The sequence below is a fragment of the Agelaius phoeniceus genome, chromosome 19 (genome assembly GCF_051311805.1).
Source record: "Agelaius phoeniceus isolate bAgePho1 chromosome 19, bAgePho1.hap1, whole genome shotgun sequence".
Lineage (NCBI taxonomy): Eukaryota > Metazoa > Chordata > Aves > Passeriformes > Icteridae > Agelaius > Agelaius phoeniceus.
The window spans coordinates 13,256,915-13,278,140 of NC_135283.1; the positions used below are offsets into that span (position 1 = coordinate 13,256,915).

The window sequence follows — 21,226 nt, forward strand, 5'->3', positions numbered from 1 at the left end:
CCCTCCTTTGCTTGGGGTGCTGGTTTCCAGCTGCAGCCCTGCTCAGCCCAGCCATGGACCTGCCAACCCAGACCCTGACACCCAGCTGCACCTCAGACCTACCTCCTCTCCATGGATGTGTCAGATAACCTGCACTCCTGACAGCCCTGCCACCCTTCCCAGCCTGTCCCGTTCCCGGGCTGACAGTTCTGTCACTGCACGCAGCTCCTGGCCCTTGGGGCACAGCTGGCCCGTGCAATGCCTGGCACAGGTCCCCGGCTCTCCAGGGACAGTTTGCTCTCCCCTCTCCACCCCCAGCTCAGCTCCCGGGGAGCCCCTGAACCTTTCCCCGAGTCCCTCGGAGCCTCCCCACACACAAAGCCAGAGGACACGGAGGGTGTGAGCAAGGCTGGAAATGTGTTTAATGTGGCACGAGCAGAATGGGGGCTCAGCATGCTGGCCCATGCTGCTGCTGCATCTACACAAACATGAGGCCTGGCCAGAGAAAACCCAAGGGAAGAGGAAGTGGCTGAGGCCAAGGCCCCACGCCCAGGGCTGCCGGTGGGGAGAGAGCCCTTCCTGAGCAGAGGCTGTGGCGAGCAGCAACAGAATCTGCAGAGGAACTGACACAATTCACTCCCCGCAGGGGGACCCAGCCCCCCCTGCAACACCTGCACCGGGGAAGGAGGGAGGGAGGGCCCTTAGTGGTTCATTGCCTTTCTGGATGGTGCTGAGCACCTTCTGCCCATTCTGGCCGGGGAGCGGGGCTGTGCCAGGAGGTGAGCATGGCACGGTGCAGGTGTCTGTGCTGCCTCACACCAGGGCACCAGCAGTCACACTGTCCCACCGTGCCAGCTCGGCCAGCGGTGCCACAGGCTGAGCCTGGCACACCCAGCTCTGGAGCAGGGAGAGGGGGCGAGCTCCCTGCCCACCCCAGGTGAGCAGCTGCTTCCTGGTCACCAACATGGCAGGGGCTGACAACTGCTCCAACTCTCCCAGGTGTGTCTGGCTAGCCTTGAGGTGCTGGAGTGAGGGGATTCATGCACTGGTGCAGCTGCTGGGGGTAGTGGCACTAGGTTACTAACAGCATCACGGGGGTGGCACTCCTGGGGTGAGAGGGACAGGGGCTCCTCGGCCGCCTGGCCTGGCACGGCAGGAGGGGCGTGCTCAGGGGTCCCCACTGTACTTGATGAGGTGGCCGCTGAAGGTGATGTAGGTGTCGTACTCGTCGCTGAAGATGGCGTTCTCGCGCTCACCCTTGTAGAGCCGCACCCAGACCTCGTCCTGCTCCTTCAGCTCCAGCATGACGCTCTGGCTCTGCATGATGCTGCGGTCGCTCACCTGGGCGTAGAGGATCACCACCTCGGCGCCGTTGTGCATGATGTGCAGGTACGTCTCCTTCTGGTTCCAGGTGTGCACGTTGAGGCTGAAGTAGTAGATCCCGGGGATGTAGCAGTAGAACTTGCCCGTGAACATGTTGAAGTGTTCGTAGAGGTTGACAAACTCGGTGTCGAAAATGAGGGTCTGGTAGTAGTCGTTGCTGTGCAGGGGTTTCTTGCGGCCCACGGAGAAGGCGGCGTAGTGGCTCTTGCAGCGCTCCCCGGGGGCGCCCATGCTGCCCTTCTGTCCCTTGGGCCCCGCGTGGCCCCTGCTGCCGGCCACCCCCGTCTTGCCGAACTTGCCCTGCATGCCACGCTCGCCACGGTCCCCCTTCTCTCCTGGGCAGAGCAGCAGGGACAGTTGGGCTGTCAGGCAGAGGCCAGAGCTGGACCCAGCACCTTCCCCAGAGGCGGATGGAGGGAGCAGGGACCCACCAGCCCTGCCCCTGCCCCTGCCCCTGCCCCTGCCCAGGCTCTGATGCTGCTGCCCAGAAGCCACCAGCACAGGGGCTGCTCACACCCCAGTGTGGCTCCTGCCCTCTGTCTGTGCAGGGCACAGGACCACTGGCACCCCCCCAGTTTCTCATTCTCAATCTGTGCAGGAGCTGGCACTGTGAGCCCAGCTCAGCACTGGACCTGGGGCAATGCTGGCAGCACAGCCTGGGGTCCTGCCAGCCCTCACCTTTCAGGATGGTCATGTTGATCTGAGGCACGGGCTGGTACTGGGGGTAGAAGCGCTTTTCAGGGGGGGGACAGCAGCGGACACAGCGGGACTGTGGGGGCAGCCCCTCCTGGGCACCATCAGCCTTCTGCTCCTGCGTGGCCCTGGCGAGGCAGAAAGCAAAGCACAACAGAAGCTACAGGAGAGCGGGGGCCCTCTGCAGTGCCAGGGCTGCCCTGGCCCCGCTGCAGAGCACCCTGGCTCTGGGCTCCCCTCACCTGGCAGCTTGGTGCTGGGATGGGGCCTCATTGGGGCCTGTCCACCATCGCTGGTCAGGGATGGAGCTGGTCTGGCTCCCCACAGGGCAGGGCAGCAGGAAGATCAGCAGGACACCGTGCACCCACAGCCCCTCCATGCCTTGGCAGTGCCCTGTGAGGTGCCAGGGACAGCTGAGGGGGACAGGAATGAGGAGACTCCCAGCCCAGCCATGGCCCGAGCTGTCCTGGGACAGGGCCTGTGCACTGCACAGCCCCTGGGCTCTGGCTGGGCTATGGGACAGTGTCAGCCCAGTGAGCACCTGTGGAGACCCACACTGGGGCAGTCAGGGGGCTGTGGGCTCTGTGCAGCCCCCCTGAGCCCTGGCACATACTGCAGATGGGATTACCTCAGGAGCTGAGAGTGGAGCAGAGCAGAGCAGCAGCCTCTGAGTGGGCCAAGTCCTGGACCAAGTGCTGCTGCTCCTGCTCAGCCTGGCTTCAGCTGCCTCCCATGGGCACCCAAGAGCAGCAATTTGGGATGTCAGCACCTGAAAAATTACAGCGAGCTCCATGGGGCAAATGTCAGGGCACAGCCCTGCCTGTGCGTGGGACCCCAGCCGGGCCCAGAGAGAGCATCTGCAACCCACTCCTGCGAGGGGCTCCTGTGCCCTGGGGGCTGCCAGCCCGAGGGTTTGCAAGGGGACAACACCCACTCCTCCAGAAAGGGGGATGTGGGCTGGCAGCCCTATCTGGGAGCTGGCTGAAACCCTTCTGAGAGCCCACACCCTGTCTGGGGCCAAAACTAATATTTGCAGTGGTGGTGGCACCGTGGCCCAGCCCGGGCGCTTCGAGACCCCTCCCTCTATTATCAGAAGCGTATCTGCTGGAGACGTGGGGCCGGGCACGCAGCACGGCGCCTTCGGCCCGGCGGCACCAGGACAGCCTTGGCCAAACAGGGGTGGGCATCCCGCGGCAGCGGGCTCCGGGCGGGGATGGCCGTGCCCAGGCCGCTATCTCAGCCAGGTGCCTCCCTGGGTGGGGACATGGGTGTGGCCTCGGCCGCTGCTCCCCTCCCCAAGCGCGCCCGGCCGCGCTCCGCCGGGATCCCGGAGCGCCGGCCCCGAAGCGCCCTCTCGGCCCCGTGTTCCGCGGCTCAGCCAGGCCGTGAGGGATTTGGGGGCAGAATCCTGTGGTTTTGGTGAGCGCCTGCTCTCCGTCGGTGGCCGGTGGCTGTCGCCATTGTCCCCAGGTGCGGGTCCGAGGGAGCAGCGGGTGCGGAGGGCGTCCGAGGCCGGGGGCGGATGCCTGCATTGTGAGTCACTGGAGCTGGGAAGGGGCGGAGGGATTGGGAAAGGCTCCAAAGGGCTTTTCCTGCTGCTCGAAGCCTCTGCCAAGGGCCTGGCACACACTTCCCGGTGCCTCCGTCCCTCACCCCGCTGTCTTGCCGGGTGTGGAGGGAGGCAGGGGAGAAGCGGACCCACGGATAGAGCAGCCAGGGCCAGGTGAGCAGCTGTCACCAGGGCAGCCTTGCCCTGGCTCTGGCCAGCCTGCCTGCCTCCAGCTGTGCCAGATGTGCAGCGCTGAGCGCGGCACGGAGCGTGCCAGGGTTTGGGAAGCAGCCCGTGGCTTTCCCTCAGCTCTGGGACCGTCACACCAGGCATTCATTCCTCTGGCACCTGGAGCAGGCTCAGCCCTGGGGGGAGCGCGGCGTCACAGGGAGCTGCTGCACCAGGAGAAACCCTTCAGCAGGAAGTTCCCATGGTGGAAGGCAGCGCTTCCCAGGCTGCCGGGAGCAGAGGGAGTGTGTGGTGCTCACAGGGTGCTGCCAGCGTGCCCCCTGCTCCCTGCAGGTGTGCTGGGCACTGTGTGCCCACCTGCGCTCGGGCACACACAGCCCTGCCAGGGACACGCGCTTTCCCTCGGGGTTGGCTGCTCTCCAGGAGCAGTCAGAGATTTAAACTCAGTGGCTGCAGAAGCCTTGGGACTGCAAGTCAAAACATCCCAAAATACTTTCCAGATGGAGATGAAGACTAGGATGGAACAGAGCAAACTCTAGGGGAGGGAGGAGGGGCTCGGGGCAGTGTGGAGGCAGCAGCACCTGCCCTCGTCTCTATTTACGGTGGTGGATACAAACTTCCCTTCACAGCAGCCAGAACCACTGTGCCTCTGGGGTCGTGCTCCAGGTCCCCCTGTGCTGCTGCAGACGCTGGAACAGTTGCAGAGCCCTTTTTTCCCTGGAGCAGGGCAGACCCAGCAGGCAGCGGAGTAGGGGCTGCATGGGTAGGGGCTCCATGGGGGAAGGAGCAGGGGGTAGCTGCAGCCCTCCAGCTTCTGTAGCACCAACAGTGCTGGGGACCACTGTGACCCCCAAAGAGATGCCGAAAGTGGCCCAGTGGGGGTTTGATGTGTTTGCAGCCGTGGGTTTTTTGGGAACGCAGCCGGGGCAGGGCTGGGGGGGATCTGTGCCCTCCAGAGCCGCGGTGGGTCGGGCTGTGCCCCCAGACTGATGTGAGGCTCAGCCGTGCGGTCCCCACTGCTCCTCCTCAGGCAGGGCAAGGGCCTGGCTCGGCTGGGGGGGCTCCGGGACCGGCCCCCCTGGCTGGGCGTGTGCCCGGGCACCCGAGCGCTCGGCGGGGCGGAGCCGCCCCCGGTGCCGCGGCACCGCCCGCGATGGGAGCACGGCCCCTGCAGCTGCGGGGCGATCGTCAGGCTCCCATAGCTGCCCCCCACCTACCTCCGGGGCACGGCTTCTCCCTCGCGGCGCTGCCTTTGCCGCCCTAGGCCATGGCCCGGGCCAGCGCAGAGCCTGCCCGCGGCCGACCGCTGCCTCCCGCTCCGGAGCCGCCTCTGCTCGCCCGGCCCGGGCGGAAATGCACTTTTGGGAAGCGCAGGAGGCAGCGAGGCACGGGACGAGGCTCGCAGCCCTCCCCCGCCAGATGTGCGCCCGCGGCTGCCTTAACCATGCGTGCTCCCGGGACCGGCCGCCCCAGCCGTTCGTGCTCCGGGGCCGCCGCACCGGGAGCGGAGGCGGCACGTGCCAGCGGCTCCCCGGAGCTGCCGCGGGGCCCGGGATCCCGCAGGGTGCGGTTGGCCCCGGCCCTGGACCCCTGCCCCGTGCCGGCGGCGCCGAGGCCGTTCCCAGCGCCGAGGGCACCGCGGCCAGCACAGCCGCACCGGGCTGCAGCCCTTGACAGCCGGACACGCACACGGGTCCCGAGGCGCGGGGCTGGGTCTGCCCCGCTCCCCACCCCGAGTGGCGGCGGGACACAGGGGGCAACCAGGATAAGGACGGAATGTGTTGCGGGCTGGAGCAGGGCAGCGCGGCGGTCATGCCCGCCGGGCAGCCGGGCTGTGCCCACTCTATAGAGCCGGGTCGGTCCCCGCCGCTGGGCTCCGGCCGCCCGTGCGCGGCGCCCGGCCCCGGCGGGCCCTGCTCAGCAAGAACCACAGCTCCCGGCAGGCCCCGCGGCGCAGCGGGAGGGGTGGCGGGGGCGCGGGGGCGCGCGAGGGCTCCTGGGAGCTGTAGTTTCCGTGCCAGACGGGGCGGTCGGGCCGCTGCCAGGCGCGGCGGCGGCGGCGCACGGGGCCGCCGGGAGCTGTAGGCGGCGGCGGCGGCGGCGGCTGCGCGCGGGGAGGCGGCGCCGCGGTGAGCGGGGACACGGGCAGGGGGCGCGGGGCCGGGCCGGGCCGGCCGGCGGGGGTTCCGCACCGTGCGGGGGCACCGCGCACCTCAAGCTGCCTGCCCGGGCGGCAGCGGCGGGCTCCTCGCGACTGCGCCCCGCGCGGGGGTCCCGGGGGCGCGGGGGACCTCAGGGCCCGCTCAGACCGGGCGGTGCCCCGGCAGCTCGGCCGGGGAGGGGGCGCGGGGGTCCCCAGGGGCGCAGGCGGGCAGCGCCCGTGTCCTTAGAGGGGCGTCCCGTGTCCCTGCCCGGGGGTGCCGGGGGGTCCCCCTGTCCCTGCAGGGGCTCCCCGTGACCGTGGCCCGGCGTTCTGAGGGTTCCCCGTGGCCGTGCTCAGAGCGGGCTACAGGCGCGGTGGGCTCAGTGCACCGAGAGGGTCCCGGGGCCCTCGTTCCGGGATCCTGGCGGGACCAGAGGCGCTCCCGTGCCCCCGGCCGCGGGCTCCGTGCCTGTGCCGCAGCTCCCCTGCCCGGGCCGGCCCCCCACGCTCAATGCCGCCTCTGTTCGCCGCCCCGGCTGCTGAAAGGCACATTGAGACCCTGCGGCATGGGCCCTGCGATGGCGGCTGGGCATCTCTGCCCCGGGATGGGGGTCTCTGCCCCGGGCTGCACGGCACGGGCTGAGCACGGCTCCAGTGGTGGCCGCTGGCTGCCCGGGCAGCCCGGAGTGCCCATCTGCGGGAGCCCGGGGCGCTGCCACGTCCCCTGTGCTGCAGGGAGGGAGGTGGCACCGAGGGGCACTGCTGGCACCCCGGGCCCGCGGGTGGGCACAGCCCGGGGTGGGCTCACGATGCTCACGCGTGGAGGACACGCTGTGAGCCTGGGCAGGGATGAGGGGGTCCCGTGTCTGTGAGGGTGTGTGTCCCCTGGCACTGCGCTTCCTGCTCAGGTGCTGGCATCCTGCTTGGGCGGAGCTGCCACGTGTCCCAGTGTCCCTGTGTGGCTTGGGGACAAGCTCACGGCTCATCACTGGGGTGGGTTCTTAGGGCCCTGGGAGCTGGGCCAGGCTGCCCAGCCACTCTGGAGGCAGCTAGGGTCATCCTTGCCACCCGAGAGAAACCCACATCCTCACAGGACCCTGTGGGGACGTGCCCCAGGACACTGTGACACGGGGCTCACCTTGAGCCAGGTGCCTCAGCTCGCTGCCTGAGCTGCAGTGACCATGGCACAGACAGAGCTGCCGGGCAGGTCGGACAATCCTGCCAACCCGCTGGGGCCCCTGGTCAGGGGTCACAGAGGGAGCCAGGTGAGAGGGGCTGAGGGTGGTTCCAGCAGCAAACAGCCCCTGGGCACGGTGGCTCTTACCTGCATGAGCTGGGAGCACCTTCTGCTGCAGGACAGGGGACGGGGCCCTCGTGGCTATGTTCTGCTGTCCCCTGAGCTCAGTCGGCACCAAATCCAGCTCTTTGACCTTCTCCCTCCCCTCTTCGCAGCAGGTTCTGCTCGCCCCCTGTCTGATGCCAGTGCCGCCCTGCCATGAGTCTATGAGCCCGCTCCGGATCAGCGTGGGTGGCCTGCCCGTGCTCGCGTCCATGACCAAGGGTGCTGACCCCCGCTTCCGACTGCGCTGGAAGGCCATCGTGCTGTCCTCGGCCTGCGTGGGGCTCCTGCTGCTGCTGCTGTGCCTGCACCGCTCCTCCCCAGCGCGGCATGGCCCCCCCAGCCCTCGCACCTGGCAGCTTGGCCTGCACGCAGGGCAGCCCTACAACGACACCTACCCGCTGTCCCCGCCGCAGAGGAACCCCGAGGGCGTGCGCTACCGCATCGGCCTCATCGCCGACCTGGACACGCAGTCCCGCAGCCCCCAGGAGCACACCTGGTTCAGTTACCTGAAGAAGGGCTACCTGGTACTGTCAGACAGTGGGGACAGAGTGACGGTGGAGTGGGACAAGGATGAGAGCACGCTGCAGTCCCACCTGGCTGAGAAGGGCCGGGGCATGGAGCTCTCGGAGCTGGTGGTTTTCAACGGGAAGCTGTACGCGGTGGACGACAGGACAGGTGTGGTCTACCAGATCGAGGGCAACAAGGTGGTGCCGTGGGTGATCCTCCCAGATGGGGACGGCACTGTGGGCAAAGGTGAGCTCCCCTTGTGAAGTCCTTGGCTCTTTTCACCTTTCCTGTGACCTCTGGGCCTGTCCAAGAGAGGGCAAGTCCTGCTGAGAGACCAGCTGGCTGCGTGGGGGACGCTGTGCCCAGCACCGAGCTCAGGGATGTAGGGTGTGGGGCATGTGGGACAGTCCGATGGCCACGTGCTGACCGAGCCCCCCTCATGCCATTCTTTCCACCGCAGGCTTCAAGGCGGAGTGGCTGGCAGTGAAGGATGAGCACCTGTACGTGGGAGGACTGGGCAAGGAGTGGACCACCACAACAGGGGAAGTGGTGAACGAGAACCCCCAGTGGGTGAAGGTCATTGGCTACAAGGGTGACGTCACCCATGAGAACTGGGTGACAAATTACAACGCTCTGAGGGCTGCAGCAGGGATTCGGCCCCCAGGTATGGAGCAGGGCAGCCTCCTGCACCCCATATCCCACACTCTTGATGGCTCCAGAGCCATACAGTCACCCTCCCTGGGGATACTGGCACTGGGGGGGATTTAAAGGCTGCCGGAGGCCAGAGATCTCCCTTGTCCTGGTCCTTTTCCTCTGCAGCCTGTGCCAGGAGCAGCTGAAGGGTGGCTCAGCTGGCACTGGGCCTGGCGGCTGTGCCCTTGGGCAGAGTGGGGTGTGCTGGCTGCCCCTGCCCGGCTCTGGGAGGAACTGGGGGGCTGCTGCCTGGCAGTGGGACAGGAGCAGGCAGAAGAGTTCATGGGGGACGCCTGTGCAGGGCTGAGGGGTGTTTTGGAGGGCAAGGGGGAGGAGGAAGGTTCCCGCCCCGGCGTGGCTGTGCCCTGGGGCCCGGGTGGTCACGCTGCCCTTCCTGCCCAGGGTACCTGATCCACGAGTCGGCCTCGTGGAGCGACACGCTGCAGCGCTGGTTCTTCCTGCCGCGCCGCGCCAGCCACGAGCGCTACAGCGAGCGCGCGGACGAGCGGCGCGGCACCAACCTGCTGCTCAGCTCCACCCAGGACTTCGGCCACGTCACCGTGGGCCGCGTGGGCGACGTGGTTCCCACCCACGGCTTCTCCTCCTTCAAGTTCATCCCAGACACCGACGACCAGATCATCGTGGCGCTGAAATCGGAGGAGGACAACGGGAAGATCTCCAGCTACATCATGGCCTTCACGCTGGACGGGCGCTTCCTGCTGCCCGAGACCAGGATTGGGAGCGTCAAGTACGAGGGCATTGAGTTTATTTAACAGACATCTGGAGCGATGTGTGGGCAGGCCCTGCTGGCCTGCTCCCAGCCCGGGGTCCCTGAGGGATGTCAGGCAGCGCTCCCAGCTCTGTCCTTGGCCCCGGGCTCTCCTGTAAAGTGTTGACTGAGCTGAGCAGGTGTGGTGCGAGTGTTTCGGCAGTGGCACCTGGTGGCAAGGGACCGCCACCACAGGGTGCTCCCGGCCCCGGGACAGCATCCAGGTCCTGGGCAGGCCCCAGTGCAGCCCTTAGCGCCCAGCCCTGGATTGCGACAGAACCATCTGCGGTGGCTCTGGTGACGTCCACGCTCTGGGGTTGCAGCAGAGCCCCAGTTCTACAGCTGTGCCCTTTGTGCCATGGGGCTCCCCGGGTGGAGTGGGGTGTGCATCCAGAGAGGGTCAGACCGGGGGGATTTCATTAGGCTTTTTCTTCAGAAGCTGGATTTCCTTCCCTTTTCCCATAAGCTGGGTGAGGTGGTGGCTGGGGTGACGGGTGACATGTTTCAGAGAGAGGTCTCACATGGGAGGGGACAGTGTCTGTGTCCCTCTGCTCCTGTGCCCACAGGGGGTGCAGCAGTTCCCTCACCACTGTGGCTCCAGCCCAGTGGCTGTGCCTATGGGGCAGGGGGTGTGGGTGGTGGGGCCACAGCTGTGGCCAGATGTAAAGTGGGCCTATCCTGGTGCCATTCCCAGGCCACACCCTCAGAGGGGTGTGTGTGTGTGCTGGCCGTCTGCCTTCTCCAAGCCTGGCTGCACATGGCTCTGACCCCAGAAATGCTTCAGCCCCAGAACTGTCAGCCCTGGGAAGAGCTGAGCCCTGGGAAGGAGCTGCGGGGAGCTGGTGACAGTGCAGCCATGCTGTGCAAGGGCTGCTGTGCTCGGTGCAGGAGCAGAGCCAGGAGCTGCAGCTCTGCTTCCCAGAGCCAGGAGCAGCTGAGAAACGTTTGCAGCAGCCCAGGGCCTTGGCCAGGGAGCCCTCCCCACGCTGGCCAGCGCGTTGTGAAATTGCTGCCGCAGCCTGTGGCCCCCAGGAGGAACTTGTGTGGTTTCAGAAGCCACAAGTGTCAAAGGGGCATTTGCTGGCCCCGGGGCCCTCCTGAACCCCCTGACCAAGGGGGCTGTGGCTCCTGGCCTGCCCACGCTGACCTGGCTCAGGCCTGCCCAGGTCACAGGGCAGCATCTCCTCACACCAGGACCGGTGTTTGGCTCTGTGCTGTCCCCACTTTGGTCCCTTTAACACTGCCCCTGGGGCAGCTCTGCCAGCAGGTACAGCTTCAGAGAGCTGGGGCTGGCCCCTGTGGTTTGGGGGGCCCTGGTGCCCCCTGTATCCCTCTGCCATGCCCTGGCACTGCTCTGCTGGAGGGTCCAGCCGTGCACAGGGAGGGAGGGGGCCTGTTGGGGCAGCAGTCAGGCTGCGGTTGGGTGGAAGGATCTGCAGAGGGGTTGGGGCCCTCCCAAGAACCCAGCCAGGCTGCTCCCCCCACCCTGTTTACAGTGTCAGCACCTCTGTGAGCCATGCACAGCTACAGGCCAGACATGTGTTTTCATTTAGCCCAGACAATGACTCGGCCAGTGCTGGGCTGCGCTCGTCTCTAGACTGGACCTGTCCCCAGTGCTGCAGACAGGCCTGGCTTTGGCCCCTGCACGTGGCCTGGGGATCGTGCAGCACCTGGCCAGGGCACCCAGGATGCATTTGCAGCCCACACTGGGTGCCAGCTGGCCACAGTCCATGATGGCCACTCAACCGTCACTGGCACCTGGCAGCCTCTCCTGGCCTCAGTCACCCTCCCAGCCCAGCACTGGCAGCTCCCAGCACCTGTTGTGGCCCCAGGGCTGTGCCAGTGGCTGTCCCTGATGCCCGGTCCCTTCCTGTCCCCTGGGCCGGAGCACCCCTGGGGCCCTGCCCTGAGCAGCAGCACCAGGGCCTCAGGCAGCTGGGCCAGCAGGAGTCCTGCTGCTGCTGGAGCCCTGCAGACCGTGGGCCCCATGCCCAGGTGTCATCCAGCACCCAGCACTGTCAGTGCTGTCACCTCCCACGTGTTCCCTGCAGGCTCAGGCAGGGTTGGGCCAGGTCCAGCTGCCCAGTTCTGCTGTTTGTTCTCATCCTGGAGGCTGAGCATCTCTGCTACCTCCCTCTGCTGCGTGTATCCATGGCAGTGCTGTGCAGGAGGCTGGCTCAGGAGCATGTGTGGTGGCCGTGGTGGTGGCTGTCCTGCCAGCACGTGCCCATGACACCTGGCCCAGCTGTGCTGGAAAGCTGTGGCACTGCTGGGGACATGGAGCACGCTCAGCAGCCAGCCAGGCACAGAGTGCAGGTACAGTGACAGCAGCAGCACCCTGACACCCCCATGCTGACACAGCAAGTGGGTTTGGACGGGGACAGAGTCTGTTTTTCCCATACTAGATGGTGTAGGGCAGTGTTTTGGATTTGTGCTGGGAACAGTGTTGATAACAGGGATGACTTCATTACTGCTGAGCAGCATTTGCACAGCTTGAGGCCTGTTCTGCTCTTCATCCACCAGTGAGGGGCCAGGGGAGCACAGGGAGTCGGGAGAGGACACAGGAAGCTGACCCAAGGGATATCCCACACTGTATGGAATCACACTCGGTGTATAGGGCTGGGGGAAGAAGGAGGAAGGGGGCACATTCGGAGTGATGGTGTTTGTTGTCCCCAGTCACCATCACCTGCTGGAGCCCAGCTGCCCTGGGGATGGCTCAGCACCTGCCTGCCACGGGGAGGGGTGAAAGAATTCCCTGCTTTGCTTTGCTTATGTGTGGCTTTTGCTTCAGATTTATCTCAGCCAGCAGTTTTCACACTTTCCCCTTCCCAATTCTCTCCCCACCCCGCTGGGAAGAATGAACCAAAAGCAGCTGGGGGCTGAGCTGCCTGCTGGGGTTAAACCCCATCGTGCATCCAGGATAGAGAGAGACAAGGTGGGTTTGGAGCTGTGCTCCAGGGCAGGAGCTGGGGCCATGGGGAGAGGCCCGAGGCCCGGGGCACAGGACCTGCAGCGGGAGCAGGAAGCAGGCAGGGGAGCTGGGGTGTGGGACGAGCTGGGCGGAGGGGCCGAAGGTGGGGAGGGATCCTCGGGCATAGCCAGAACCGCCGCCTGTCCGGCCATCCGCCGCCCTGCCGGGCCGGGGGCTTTGGGCTCCGGGGGCGGGCGGGATGCGCGGGGCGGGGGCGGCCGGCGGTGCCCGCGGCGGGGGCCGTGCCGGGGCGGGGGCAGCGGTCGCGGCGGAGCCGCATCCCGCGGAGGGCGGGCGCAGCCGGGCTGGCCCCGCGCCACGCGGAGGAGGAGCAGCAGATCCCCGGAGCACGTTAAAGAGCGAGGCCGAGCGCGGCGGGGAGGAAGCGAACGGCTCCGCGAAGGCAACGGAGCGGCGGCCGCAGAGCGCCCGCCCCGGCCGGACCCAAGTTCCCGGCGGCGGCTCGGCCGGGCCCGGCGGAGGGTGCGGGATCGGGGCCGGGTGGCCGCGCCCGCAGCCCCGCACCATGCCCGCCGCGCTGCCCAGCCTGCTGGCCTGGCTGGCGGTGCTGCTGCTCGGCAGGGCCCGCCCGGCCGACGCCTGCAGCTGCTCGCCCATCCACCCGCAGCAGGCCTTCTGCAACGCCGACGTAGGTGAGCGCCGCGGGGATCCCCGCCCCGAGCCCCCCGAGCCCCCGCCCGGCCCCGCCCGCCGCAACTTGGCGGCGGGGGAAGCACCGGAAAGTTGTCGCGGGGCGGGCGGGGCGCGGGCAGAGCCCCCCGAGCCCCGGCACCTGCCCGCCCGGCCCGGGGGTGTGTCGGCGGGCGCGGATGCGCGGCCGGGCGCGGTCCGTCCGTGCGGGCTGTGCCCGTCCCGCCCCGCGCCTCCTCCTCCCGCCGTCCCGGGGGGGCTCCCGCGCCCGGCCGCGCTCCCGGGGGCGCCGCCGCCGCCGCGAGGGGCGACCGGAGCGCGGCTACGCCGGGGCCGGGTCCCCGCTGGCCGCCCCCCGTGAATGACACGGGTGGGCCCGGCCTCCCCCGACTCTGGGGACACCGCGAGGTACGTGGCAGCGCGGGGCTGGGGCCCGGCGGCCACCGGGACCCTCCAAGTGCGGCCACGGCACCGGCCCGCAGCCCGGAGGAGCCCCTGTCCCCGGCAGCTGCCGCCGCGGCTCGGTCACCCCTGTCTGCGCCTTATTTCCAGGCATTTCCTTTCCCCCGTCCCACTTTGTTCGGCTTGGATGCTGCTGAAAGGGAGGGCTTGGCAGCGCCGGGATCTGGATTCCTCTTTCTATGAATAATGCCCTTATTAAATTTTAACATATGAACCCAACAGGCCGGCCCCAGTTCCCGGCGCTTTCCTTCGCGGGCCCGTTCCCAGGCTCAGCTGGAGAGGTAACATTCCCAAAGACTGAGACAGCCCCAACCTCTGGATGGCCCTGCCCTGTCCCTTGCTCCACATCCAGGATGTTCCTCGCTGGCGTCCCTTCCAGACCCCGCTCCCAGCGTCTTTCCTCCGTGAGGGCAACTCCCACGGCGCTTGGCTGCTGCCTCGGGTGCCCAGCTCACCACGAGGCGTGTTGGGGACAGGGAGGTTTTTGAGACAAAATGGAGCACTGGGTTTTTGTAGCTGCTGCTGGGGCCGGTGTCCCTGGCCCACAGGATGCCCTGTGCCCGCTCGGGCGGTGCGGCTGTGGCTTCCCATCACGCTGCTGTCAGGATCAGCTTTCGGGGCACTCGTGACTCACTGCCCGTCGTGGGGTGCCGGCTCAGCCCTGACTCAGCTGCTGAGTCACTGTCTGTCTTGGCGGCCCTGGCTGTCTGCACCGTCTGTGGCAGGGCCCCGCTGAGCTGAGCTGCGCTCCCCGGCCCTCAGCAGGTGCCCGTCCTGCCGAGGCAGCGCGCTCCCAGCCACGCTGCCGGCAGCGCTGGCACCTTCTGGCTCCCAGCCCGAGTCGCTTGTGTAGCTCGTCTGTATCAAATGTGCTTCGTGTGGGCCTGAGTGAAAACAGTGCTGGGCTTGGGGACAGAGTGGGGCACAGCCTGGAATGGTCCTGTGTGCCCTGGCCTTGTGCTGCCTCTTATCTTCCCTGGGATGCTCTCTGGAGTTGGGATGTTGCCCAGCCGGTTCCATCCCAGCAGGTTTGTGGAGCCCAGGGAGAACCTGGGCCCCCGGTGCTGCTGGGACCTTTCCCAGCTGCTGTGGCTGGGGGAGCTGAGTCCAGGCTGGGCCCCTGACAGAAATGTGGTGGTCTGGGGATGGCTGATGTCCTGCAGTGCTGGGTGGGTGCACCTGAGGTGCAGGGACCCCAAGGCTCATGTTCAACCCTCACTATGGGGTATCAGGCTGAGCACAGAGTGGGGTCCTGGCCCTGGGGCCTGGGATCTGCTCTCCCTGGCGTGGGCACTGCCTGCCACATCCCCATGGCCCCTCTGGCCTTGCACCTGCCCCTGCACTCACTCTGCTGTGCAGGGACTGGGGCAGCCACAGCCCAGGGCTGCACTTCCAGGCAGTGCAAGGGGAGGCAGATGCAGCTCTGCATTGGGTGGGGGGAGCCTGAGGGGCTGGGGGTCATAGAGGGGCTGTGGCTGTGTCACTGGGGCTGGTGGCTTCGAACCTGCCAGCCTGTGCTTGCATGTCCTGGCTCATGAGATGAGCAGGGCTTTTCTGCAGGGCCCAAGGGCTTGGGGCTGCCCCATCCACCATCCCTCACTGGGACTGTGCCCTGCTGGGCTGCTCTGCTGCAGGAGATGCTCAGCTGCCCAGTGGTGCCACAGCAGGACCACGGCTCCTGCTCCCTCTCCTCTGGAGCAGCGTGGGGGGGATGCTGAGCCCTTCCAGGCAGAGCCGTGGCTTTGCCCCTGCCAGGCAGCAGGCGGTGGCTGGGGCAGGAGGGAGCAGGGCTCGGTGCAGCTGGGCCGGGCAGCTGGATTGGACTGATCCCAGGGCTCGGTTCCCCGGGACGGGCACGGTGATGAGCGTGGGGGCTGCCAGCAGAGACCGGGCAGAGGAGGGGATTTGCGGGGGCGTGGTGGGAGCTGTCCCCGCGGGGGTGCAGCTGCCCGCAAACCCCGCCGAGCCTGGCGGTGCCGCCGCCCGGTGCCGGTGCCCGGTGCCGCCGCCCGGTGCCGCCCTGCCGAGCGCGGCAGCCGAGCCCTCCCGTGCGGCTGGCGCAGAGGGGCCGTGGGCTGACGCGGGGGCTGCCGCTGATTGGGCTCCATCCCGCTCCCGTCAGCGGCCGGAATGACGCACGCGGCCACGGCAGCGTTCAGCCCGTGCTCCCGCGCAGCCCGGCGGGCGAACGGGACCGGCATCCTGCCGGACGGACAGGCGCTCTGCCGGACAGACGGACAGGCGCCCTGCCGGACAGACGGACAGGCACCCTGCCGGACGGACAGGCACCCTGCCGGACAGACAGGCACCCTGCCGGACGGACAGACAGACACTCTGCCGCCCGCGCTGCCGCCCGCCGCCCCGCGGGCACTGCGGGCACCTGGGGGTCCGCATGGCCTCCGCTTCCCCCCGCTGCCCTGCTCAGCCCTGCGTGTCTGCAGCCTCAGCAGCCTCAGCACCCTCACCCCTCTCTGCCGGGGCGGGCACCGGGATGCCAGCGAGCCCCTGGGCTGCTGCCCTTGCGCGGGGCAGGGCTGGGTGCAGGAATCCTCCCAGGGTTGTTGGTTATCTCCCCAGCCCCGCCGGCCTCCAGCAGGGCTGGAGTGACCGCGGGGCTGCCCTCGCCGGGGGTCAGGTGCCCGGGCCGGCAGTGCCAGGCAGGCAGCGGGCAGTGCTGGCACTGGCAGCCGGCCCCTCTGCTGCCAGCAGCCCTGGAGAAGGGAGCTTTGTTCTCCGGGCATCCAGCCCAGCAGTGGCCCCTGCTGTCTGTGGGCACTGGCGCTTCCCGGGCAGCTGTGGGTGCGCGTGGGCAGGGTGGCTCCGTGGGTATGGGGCAGCACAGCAGAGGAAGGGGCAGCCATTCTGCAAGTCTTGGGCCAGAAGGGGCCAAGGGTCCTTGTGCTGCCCTTCTTCCCATGGAGCACAGGCAAGCACAGTGGTGCCCTGAGGTGGGGTAGCCCCACATGGGGCCGGGGAGGACAAACCCCAACACTGGCAAGCCCAGAGAGACAACCTGGTGGTTTTGTGGCACTGGATCGCTCTCTGTGTGCCCAAGGGATGCTGGTGGCAGAGGGCAGCAGGGATACCTGCTTACCTTGCAGGGTCTCTGTCCCTGGAGGGTCCAGAGTCCTCACTACGGGGAGGCCACAGTGGCAGCCCTGGGGACCCTCTGCTCCCACGGAGCACCTTCTTGCTTGGCCTGCCTGGGGAAGGAGCGTTTCCAGCATTTCCCTGGTCCAAGTTGGCAGGGCAGTGCCAACTGTGTGCTGTGCCTGCCATGCACCCCAGGAGCCAGGGAGCCTTGGCTCATTTCACAGAGGGTCTGGGCTCCAACCTTGGCTGGTGGCTGCCCATGTTGGCATCAGGAGTGGTGGGTGACAAGGCCAGTGTGGGCATTGGCATTTGGGGAAGTCTCACTACTGGTTCTTGGGCACCTGGGGGTTTCCTCCATCCCCATCCTCTCCTCAGGGCTCCCTCCGCTGCCCTGGCTCCTGGCGGGCGTGGAGCAGCTTGGCTGCGCTGCGGGGTCTTGGCGGGGAAAGCGCAGCGCAGTCGTCCCCTCCACAAAGCCGCACTGTTCAGAACAAATCCACCCAGAATCGGGCTGCATTTTTGTCAAGTGATTCATCAGCACGTGAATGGAAAAGGCTGGAGCCCACTGAAGCAGCAGCCATCCCCGCACGGGAGCCGGCACTGGCTGCACCCGGGTTACACGGGCGGTGTGCGGGGCTGGGCTCTGCGAGATGCGGTGGCTGCGGGGCCGGGGTGGCTGTGCCTGCGGCGATCCCAGCACAGCAGACACAGGAGTGGGCGCTGTCCCAGGCACGGCTGAGGTGCTGCCGCTGTGGCTGGATGGCCCAGCCCTTCCCAAGGGATGGGAGCAGTCGGGAAAGCCCCCAGTGCAGCCATTGCTTCTCCCAGCCCTGTGCAGAATGAGTGCTGCCGGTGACTGGGGATGGCCATTTTGGGAGACCTCTGCTCTGGTCCCTGCTCGTGTTGGTGCCACTGTCAGCTTTCCAGAGTAAACCCTGTTGGCATTTGCTGGTGCCCACGTGGGGCCGTGCCCCCCTGACCTTCAGCTTAAATAGCCTGCCTGCATGCCCCTACAGCCGTGTATTTATAGAGTGCGGTCAGATTGCCCCTCCTGCCCATGCCAGGTGGGAGAAGCTCCTCTGTGCCAGGCAGTGGGTGACCTCTGCATGTCCCTGGCTGCTCCCAGCCCAGCACCCTTCAGTGGGGACATGAAGCAAGATGAACTCTGTGAGAGTGCCCTGCTCCCTGTTCCCTGCCCCACAGTGCTTGGGGGGCGCCCTGCAGGGTGGGGAGCTGCCCTTCCCTTGGATGGGGGTGCCCCTGGCAGAGCAGGGAGCCCTGGCAGCCACTGCCCTGCAGCCAGGCCCCCTGCATCCTCTGAGTGCTGAGCAGGAGCTGTAGCTTTGGCACTGCCACTGTCCCCTTCACCATCAGCGTCCCTGGTGCTGCCTGGGAGCTTCAGTCCCTGCACTGGTGGAGGGAGCTGGGCACAACAGGGGCTGCAGCTCCCAGTGCAGGGACCCAGGCACTGTGCCCAGCACGAGCCAGCCCCATGTCCCAGCCCATCGGTGAGTAAGGGTGAGCTGGCTGCCCGCCCTGCCCCTGCAGGTCACTGCCACGTGCCCAGCCCTCACATGCCAGTGCACACATCCTGGGCTGTGGAGCAGCATGACCCCAGGGACCCTGCCACAGCACAGTGTCCCTGGCTCACCGTGCCACAGCCTCACCAGCCCCGGGGCCAGGTGATCCTGTTGTGAACTTTCCTTATCACCCACCTTGAGGCTGCTGCTGCAATGCTGCTGGTCACTGTCCTGCACGTGCCAGAGCCCCATCCCTTTGGGGACAGCCAGGCAGGCAGGGGGGTCTGCTGCGGGCAGTGGTGCCCTGTGAAGGTGGGAGACCCAGTGAGATGCAGGGGCTGAGTGGGACTGGTCACCACCCCCTTACCTCACCTCACCTCTCCTCTCCCTTCCAGTGATCCGAGCCAAGGCCGTCTCTGCGAAGGAGGTGGATTCGGGGAATGACATATACGGGAATCCCATCAAACGCATCCAGTATGAAATCAAGCAGATCAAGGTGAGGGGGCACATCATCGGGTCAGGAGGCTGGGGCCCTGGGGTGGCCCCTTCACCAGCCACTCATGCCCCCCTCTGCTCCCCAGATGTTCAAGGGCCCCGACCAGGACATAGAGTTCATCTACACGGCTCCATCCACTGCCGTGTGCGGCCGGCTGCTGGACACCGGCGGGAAGAAGGAGTATCTCATCGCAGGTGAGCACTGCGGGGAGCCGGGACACTCGGGGGCGAGGGACACTGCTGGCCAGGATGCCCCATGTGCCCTGCAAGGTGCCTGATGTGTGCCTGCTCCCTGGGCACATTTCTCCCCTTGCCCCTCCTGCTCCTGCCACCAGCCCTCGGGGAACGCCCTGGCTGTGTCCTGGCTGTGCTCGGCAGCCACGAGCCACGGTGGGGGCAGCTGGGGACAAACCTCTGCTTGCCAGAGTCACCAGGGACAGGGCACAGTGAGGGCCCCAGCACCGTGAGTCAGCACAGGCTCTTGAGGCCCTTGGCAACCCCCTTGAATGGTCTGTTTGGCCTCTCCCCAGGCAAGTCAGAGGGCAATGGCAAGATGCACATCACGCTCTGTGACTTGGTGTCCACCTGGGACTCGCTGACTCCAACCCAGAAGAAGAGCCTAAACCAGCGGTACCAGATGGGCTGCGAGTGCAAGGTGAGCAACCAGGCTGCCCCCCACATGCCCCATGCCCCTACCAGGGAGGGCCTGCAGCCCCCAGGCAGGGGTGGGCTCCGCAGTGAGATGCTCTTCCCTGTCCGTCCTGGGTGACATTGTGCAGGGACACAGCACGTGGCTGGGCAGACAGGAAGGGCTGGGCAGACAGGAAGGGCAGCCCTGCCTCTGGCTTCCTCCAGCAGGGAACAAAGGCCCGCCCTGGCACTGGCAACCAGGGGTTCCCCGGTTCCCTGCACTGGGGTTGCATCCCCACCGTGCCCCACAGGGCAGGGTCAGCCTGGCATCCCAGTCCAGAGCCGGGGCGTGGATGAAGCAGAGCACGGCTGCTTCCCCCTGGCCCCGTGCGCCCTCGGGTTGCTGGGTGACCGTCTCTGTTATGCACAGATCTCGCGCTGCCTCTCCATCCCCTGCTTCGTCTCCTCCTCGGATGAGTGTCTGTGGACAGACTGGGCGATGGAGAAGAACAACGTGGATGGGCGGCAGGCGAAGCACTACGCCTGCATCAAGAGGAGCGACGGCTCATGCGCCTGGTACCGCGGCATGGCCCCCCCCAAGCAAGAGTTTCTCGACATCGAGGACCCCTAAGCCAAACGAGCGCATTCCAGTAGCCAGTAGAAAAAACCTGCGAGATGTTAGACTGGTCCACGCTGATATCAAATCCTGGAGACAGCATGAAAATCCTCTTGGCCGCAGGGGGCCCCGGTGGCTGCCACCCGTGCGTGGGGGCCAGGGCCAGGGACCCGCTCTGGCGCAGGCTCCTGGCAGCCCGCAGCTGCACTGGGCATCCTTCCCTCGTGGCAGGGCTGAGCAGGGCGTGGGGAGCTCCCTGCCGGGGTCACGATCCCCCAGCCATGCTTGGCTCTGGCAGCTGTGAAGGAATCAAGCCCTTGTGAGTGGTGGGAGCTGCCCTGGCTGCGTAGCAGGTCTACCAGTGCCCCGCTGCGGGAGCCTCCCCCGCAGCTCCAGACACACAGCCCTCCCCACCACAGCTCCTGGCAACCCTGCTGACCACTCCCCCCAGCACCTACCTCTCCCTTTGGGGTGCCAGAAGGGTACCCCTCTGGGCAGGGGCTCTGGGGGGCTTTACCATGGGGCAAACCCCCAGCAAGGGGCTCCGGGCCCTCCACAGGGCCAGATGACTCCTGCACAGGTGCCTTGTCCCAGAAAGCTGGAGGGGCATGTTAGCATATCTGGGGTGACCCCTGACATGCACCCCTGCACTGTTGCCTCTCTCTCCACATGGTCCTCTCTCCAGGGATCTCTGTTCCCCCTGCAACCTCCTACAGATCCTTCTGCAGATGCCACCATTGGACAGGCTCGACCTGGAACCCTTGGCAGGGCCCCAGGGGCCGCAGCTCTGGCTGCATGGGCACAGGGTGTCCATCATCGCCTCGTGCAGATCGGGGCCATGCCGTGGCCGTCAGCACCGCTGCAGCCAGGCAAGCTCCCTTCTCTGCGGTGTGGGAGTGGAGCCTGGAACTGGCAGCCGGGCACTGCAGGAAAACCTGTGACCCCTCAGACCCCTCGGCCCTGAGTTCTCTGAGCCATCCCCATGCCACAGCGATGCTGGCGTGTGCCGCGGAGCTGCTGTGGCACTGGCACGTGCACCCATGGCTTTGGGAGCGTGCCGGGAATGCTCCCTGCAGCCCTGTGCCCGTGGGGTTTTCATGCTGTGCGTCCCTGTAAGGTTTGAGATGTCGTACTGGACCAGTCTGGGCAATTTCAACATATTAAAGAGAAAAATTAAAAAGAAAGAAAAAGAAAAAAAACCCCCAACCTTTACTCAGTCCCGACCGCGCATCCCGGGCGCTCTGTATGGCTGTACCCGTTGTGCTCCTGTCGCTGCTGCTCCTCTGTCTTTGACTTCAATATCGCCACTTGTTTTGCCGCCGGCTCTGTCGTCCCTGTGCCGTGATTTCCGTCTCCTCGTCCGGCGCTGGAGCCGCCCCGGTACCCGCGGAGGGTCCGTGCCGGGAGCTCAGGGGCAAGGGGGAAGCGGGGCGGGGACGCTGCTCCGGTTCGGCCCCGCGGCGGCTCGGCCGGGACCCCCCAGACCCCTCCGGATCCCCCGGCCTCCGCCGCCCCTGCTCGGCAGCGGAGGGAAGCGATGC

General features: G+C 67.0%; 3 protein-coding genes across 9 annotated transcripts; 2 read left to right on the forward strand and 1 right to left on the reverse strand.

Annotated features, from left to right (window-relative positions):
* Nucleotides 1-377: 377 nt before the first annotated feature.
* On the reverse strand, nucleotides 378-5,211 carry C1QTNF1 (C1q and TNF related 1). 4 transcript variants are annotated; one of them, XM_054645125.2, is made up of 5 exons: nucleotides 5,011-5,158; nucleotides 2,684-2,824; nucleotides 2,298-2,448; nucleotides 2,041-2,183; nucleotides 378-1,697 (listed from the first exon to the last, which is right to left on the reverse strand). In XM_054645125.2, the coding sequence occupies exons 3-5, from the start codon at nucleotides 2,432-2,434 to the stop codon at nucleotides 1,147-1,149; spliced, it is 831 nt and encodes a 276-aa protein (XP_054501100.1). In that variant the 5' UTR covers nucleotides 2,435-2,448; nucleotides 2,684-2,824; nucleotides 5,011-5,158; the 3' UTR covers nucleotides 378-1,146. The 4 variants fall into 4 exon arrangements, with proteins under 4 accessions (XP_054501100.1, XP_077044610.1, XP_077044612.1 ...); XM_077188495.1 differs by having other exon boundaries at nucleotides 2,298-2,468; XM_077188497.1 differs by lacking the exon at nucleotides 2,684-2,824 and having other exon boundaries at nucleotides 2,298-2,468; nucleotides 5,011-5,211.
* A 594-nt stretch (nucleotides 5,212-5,805) lies between these two features.
* On the forward strand, nucleotides 5,806-9,383 carry CANT1 (calcium activated nucleotidase 1). 4 transcript variants are annotated; one of them, XM_054645246.2, is made up of 4 exons: nucleotides 5,806-5,922; nucleotides 7,389-8,031; nucleotides 8,246-8,449; nucleotides 8,881-9,383. In XM_054645246.2, exons 2-4 carry the CDS (start codon nucleotides 7,413-7,415, stop codon nucleotides 9,249-9,251), a joined length of 1,194 nt encoding a protein of 397 aa, XP_054501221.2. In that variant the 5' UTR covers nucleotides 5,806-5,922; nucleotides 7,389-7,412; the 3' UTR covers nucleotides 9,252-9,383. The 4 variants fall into 4 exon arrangements, with proteins under 4 accessions (XP_054501221.2, XP_077044587.1, XP_077044585.1 ...); XM_077188472.1 differs by having other exon boundaries at nucleotides 5,816-5,922; nucleotides 7,392-8,031; XM_077188470.1 differs by lacking the exon at nucleotides 5,806-5,922 and adding an exon at nucleotides 6,225-7,201.
* A 3,019-nt stretch (nucleotides 9,384-12,402) lies between these two features.
* Nucleotides 12,403-21,008, forward strand: TIMP2 (TIMP metallopeptidase inhibitor 2). The gene is made up of 5 exons (XM_054645247.2): nucleotides 12,403-12,871; nucleotides 18,340-18,440; nucleotides 18,526-18,634; nucleotides 18,970-19,094; nucleotides 19,500-21,008. Exons 1-5 carry the CDS (start codon nucleotides 12,418-12,420, stop codon nucleotides 19,698-19,700), a joined length of 990 nt encoding a protein of 329 aa, XP_054501222.2. The 5' UTR covers nucleotides 12,403-12,417; the 3' UTR covers nucleotides 19,701-21,008.
* The last annotated feature ends 218 nt before the right edge of the window (nucleotides 21,009-21,226 follow it).

Excerpts from the sequence above, each read along its gene's own strand:
- C1QTNF1 (XM_077188497.1), bottom strand. The coding sequence starts at position 2,434 with ATGGAGGGGCTGTGGGTGCACGGTGTCCTGCTGATCTTCCTGCTGCCC. Across the intron at positions 2,184-2,297 it reads TCCCAGCACCAAGCTGCCAG|GGCCACGCAGGAGCAGAAGG; the intron begins GTGAGGGGAGCC and ends CTGCCTCGCCAG. Across the intron at positions 1,698-2,040 it reads CAACATGACCATCCTGAAAG|GAGAGAAGGGGGACCGTGGC; the intron begins GTGAGGGCTGGC and ends TGCTCTGCCCAG.
- CANT1 (XM_077188470.1), top strand. The coding sequence starts at position 7,118 with ATGGCACAGACAGAGCTGCCGGGCAGGTCGGACAATCCTGCCAACCCG. Across the intron at positions 7,202-7,388 it reads GGGGTCACAGAGGGAGCCAG|CAGGTTCTGCTCGCCCCCTG; the intron begins GTGAGAGGGGCT and ends CCCTCTTCGCAG. Across the intron at positions 8,032-8,245 it reads GGACGGCACTGTGGGCAAAG|GCTTCAAGGCGGAGTGGCTG; the intron begins GTGAGCTCCCCT and ends TTTCCACCGCAG.
- TIMP2 (XM_054645247.2), top strand. The coding sequence starts at position 12,418 with ATGCGCGGGGCGGGGGCGGCCGGCGGTGCCCGCGGCGGGGGCCGTGCC. Across the intron at positions 18,441-18,525 it reads ATGAAATCAAGCAGATCAAG|ATGTTCAAGGGCCCCGACCA; the intron begins GTGAGGGGGCAC and ends TCTGCTCCCCAG. Across the intron at positions 19,095-19,499 it reads AGATGGGCTGCGAGTGCAAG|ATCTCGCGCTGCCTCTCCAT; the intron begins GTGAGCAACCAG and ends TGTTATGCACAG.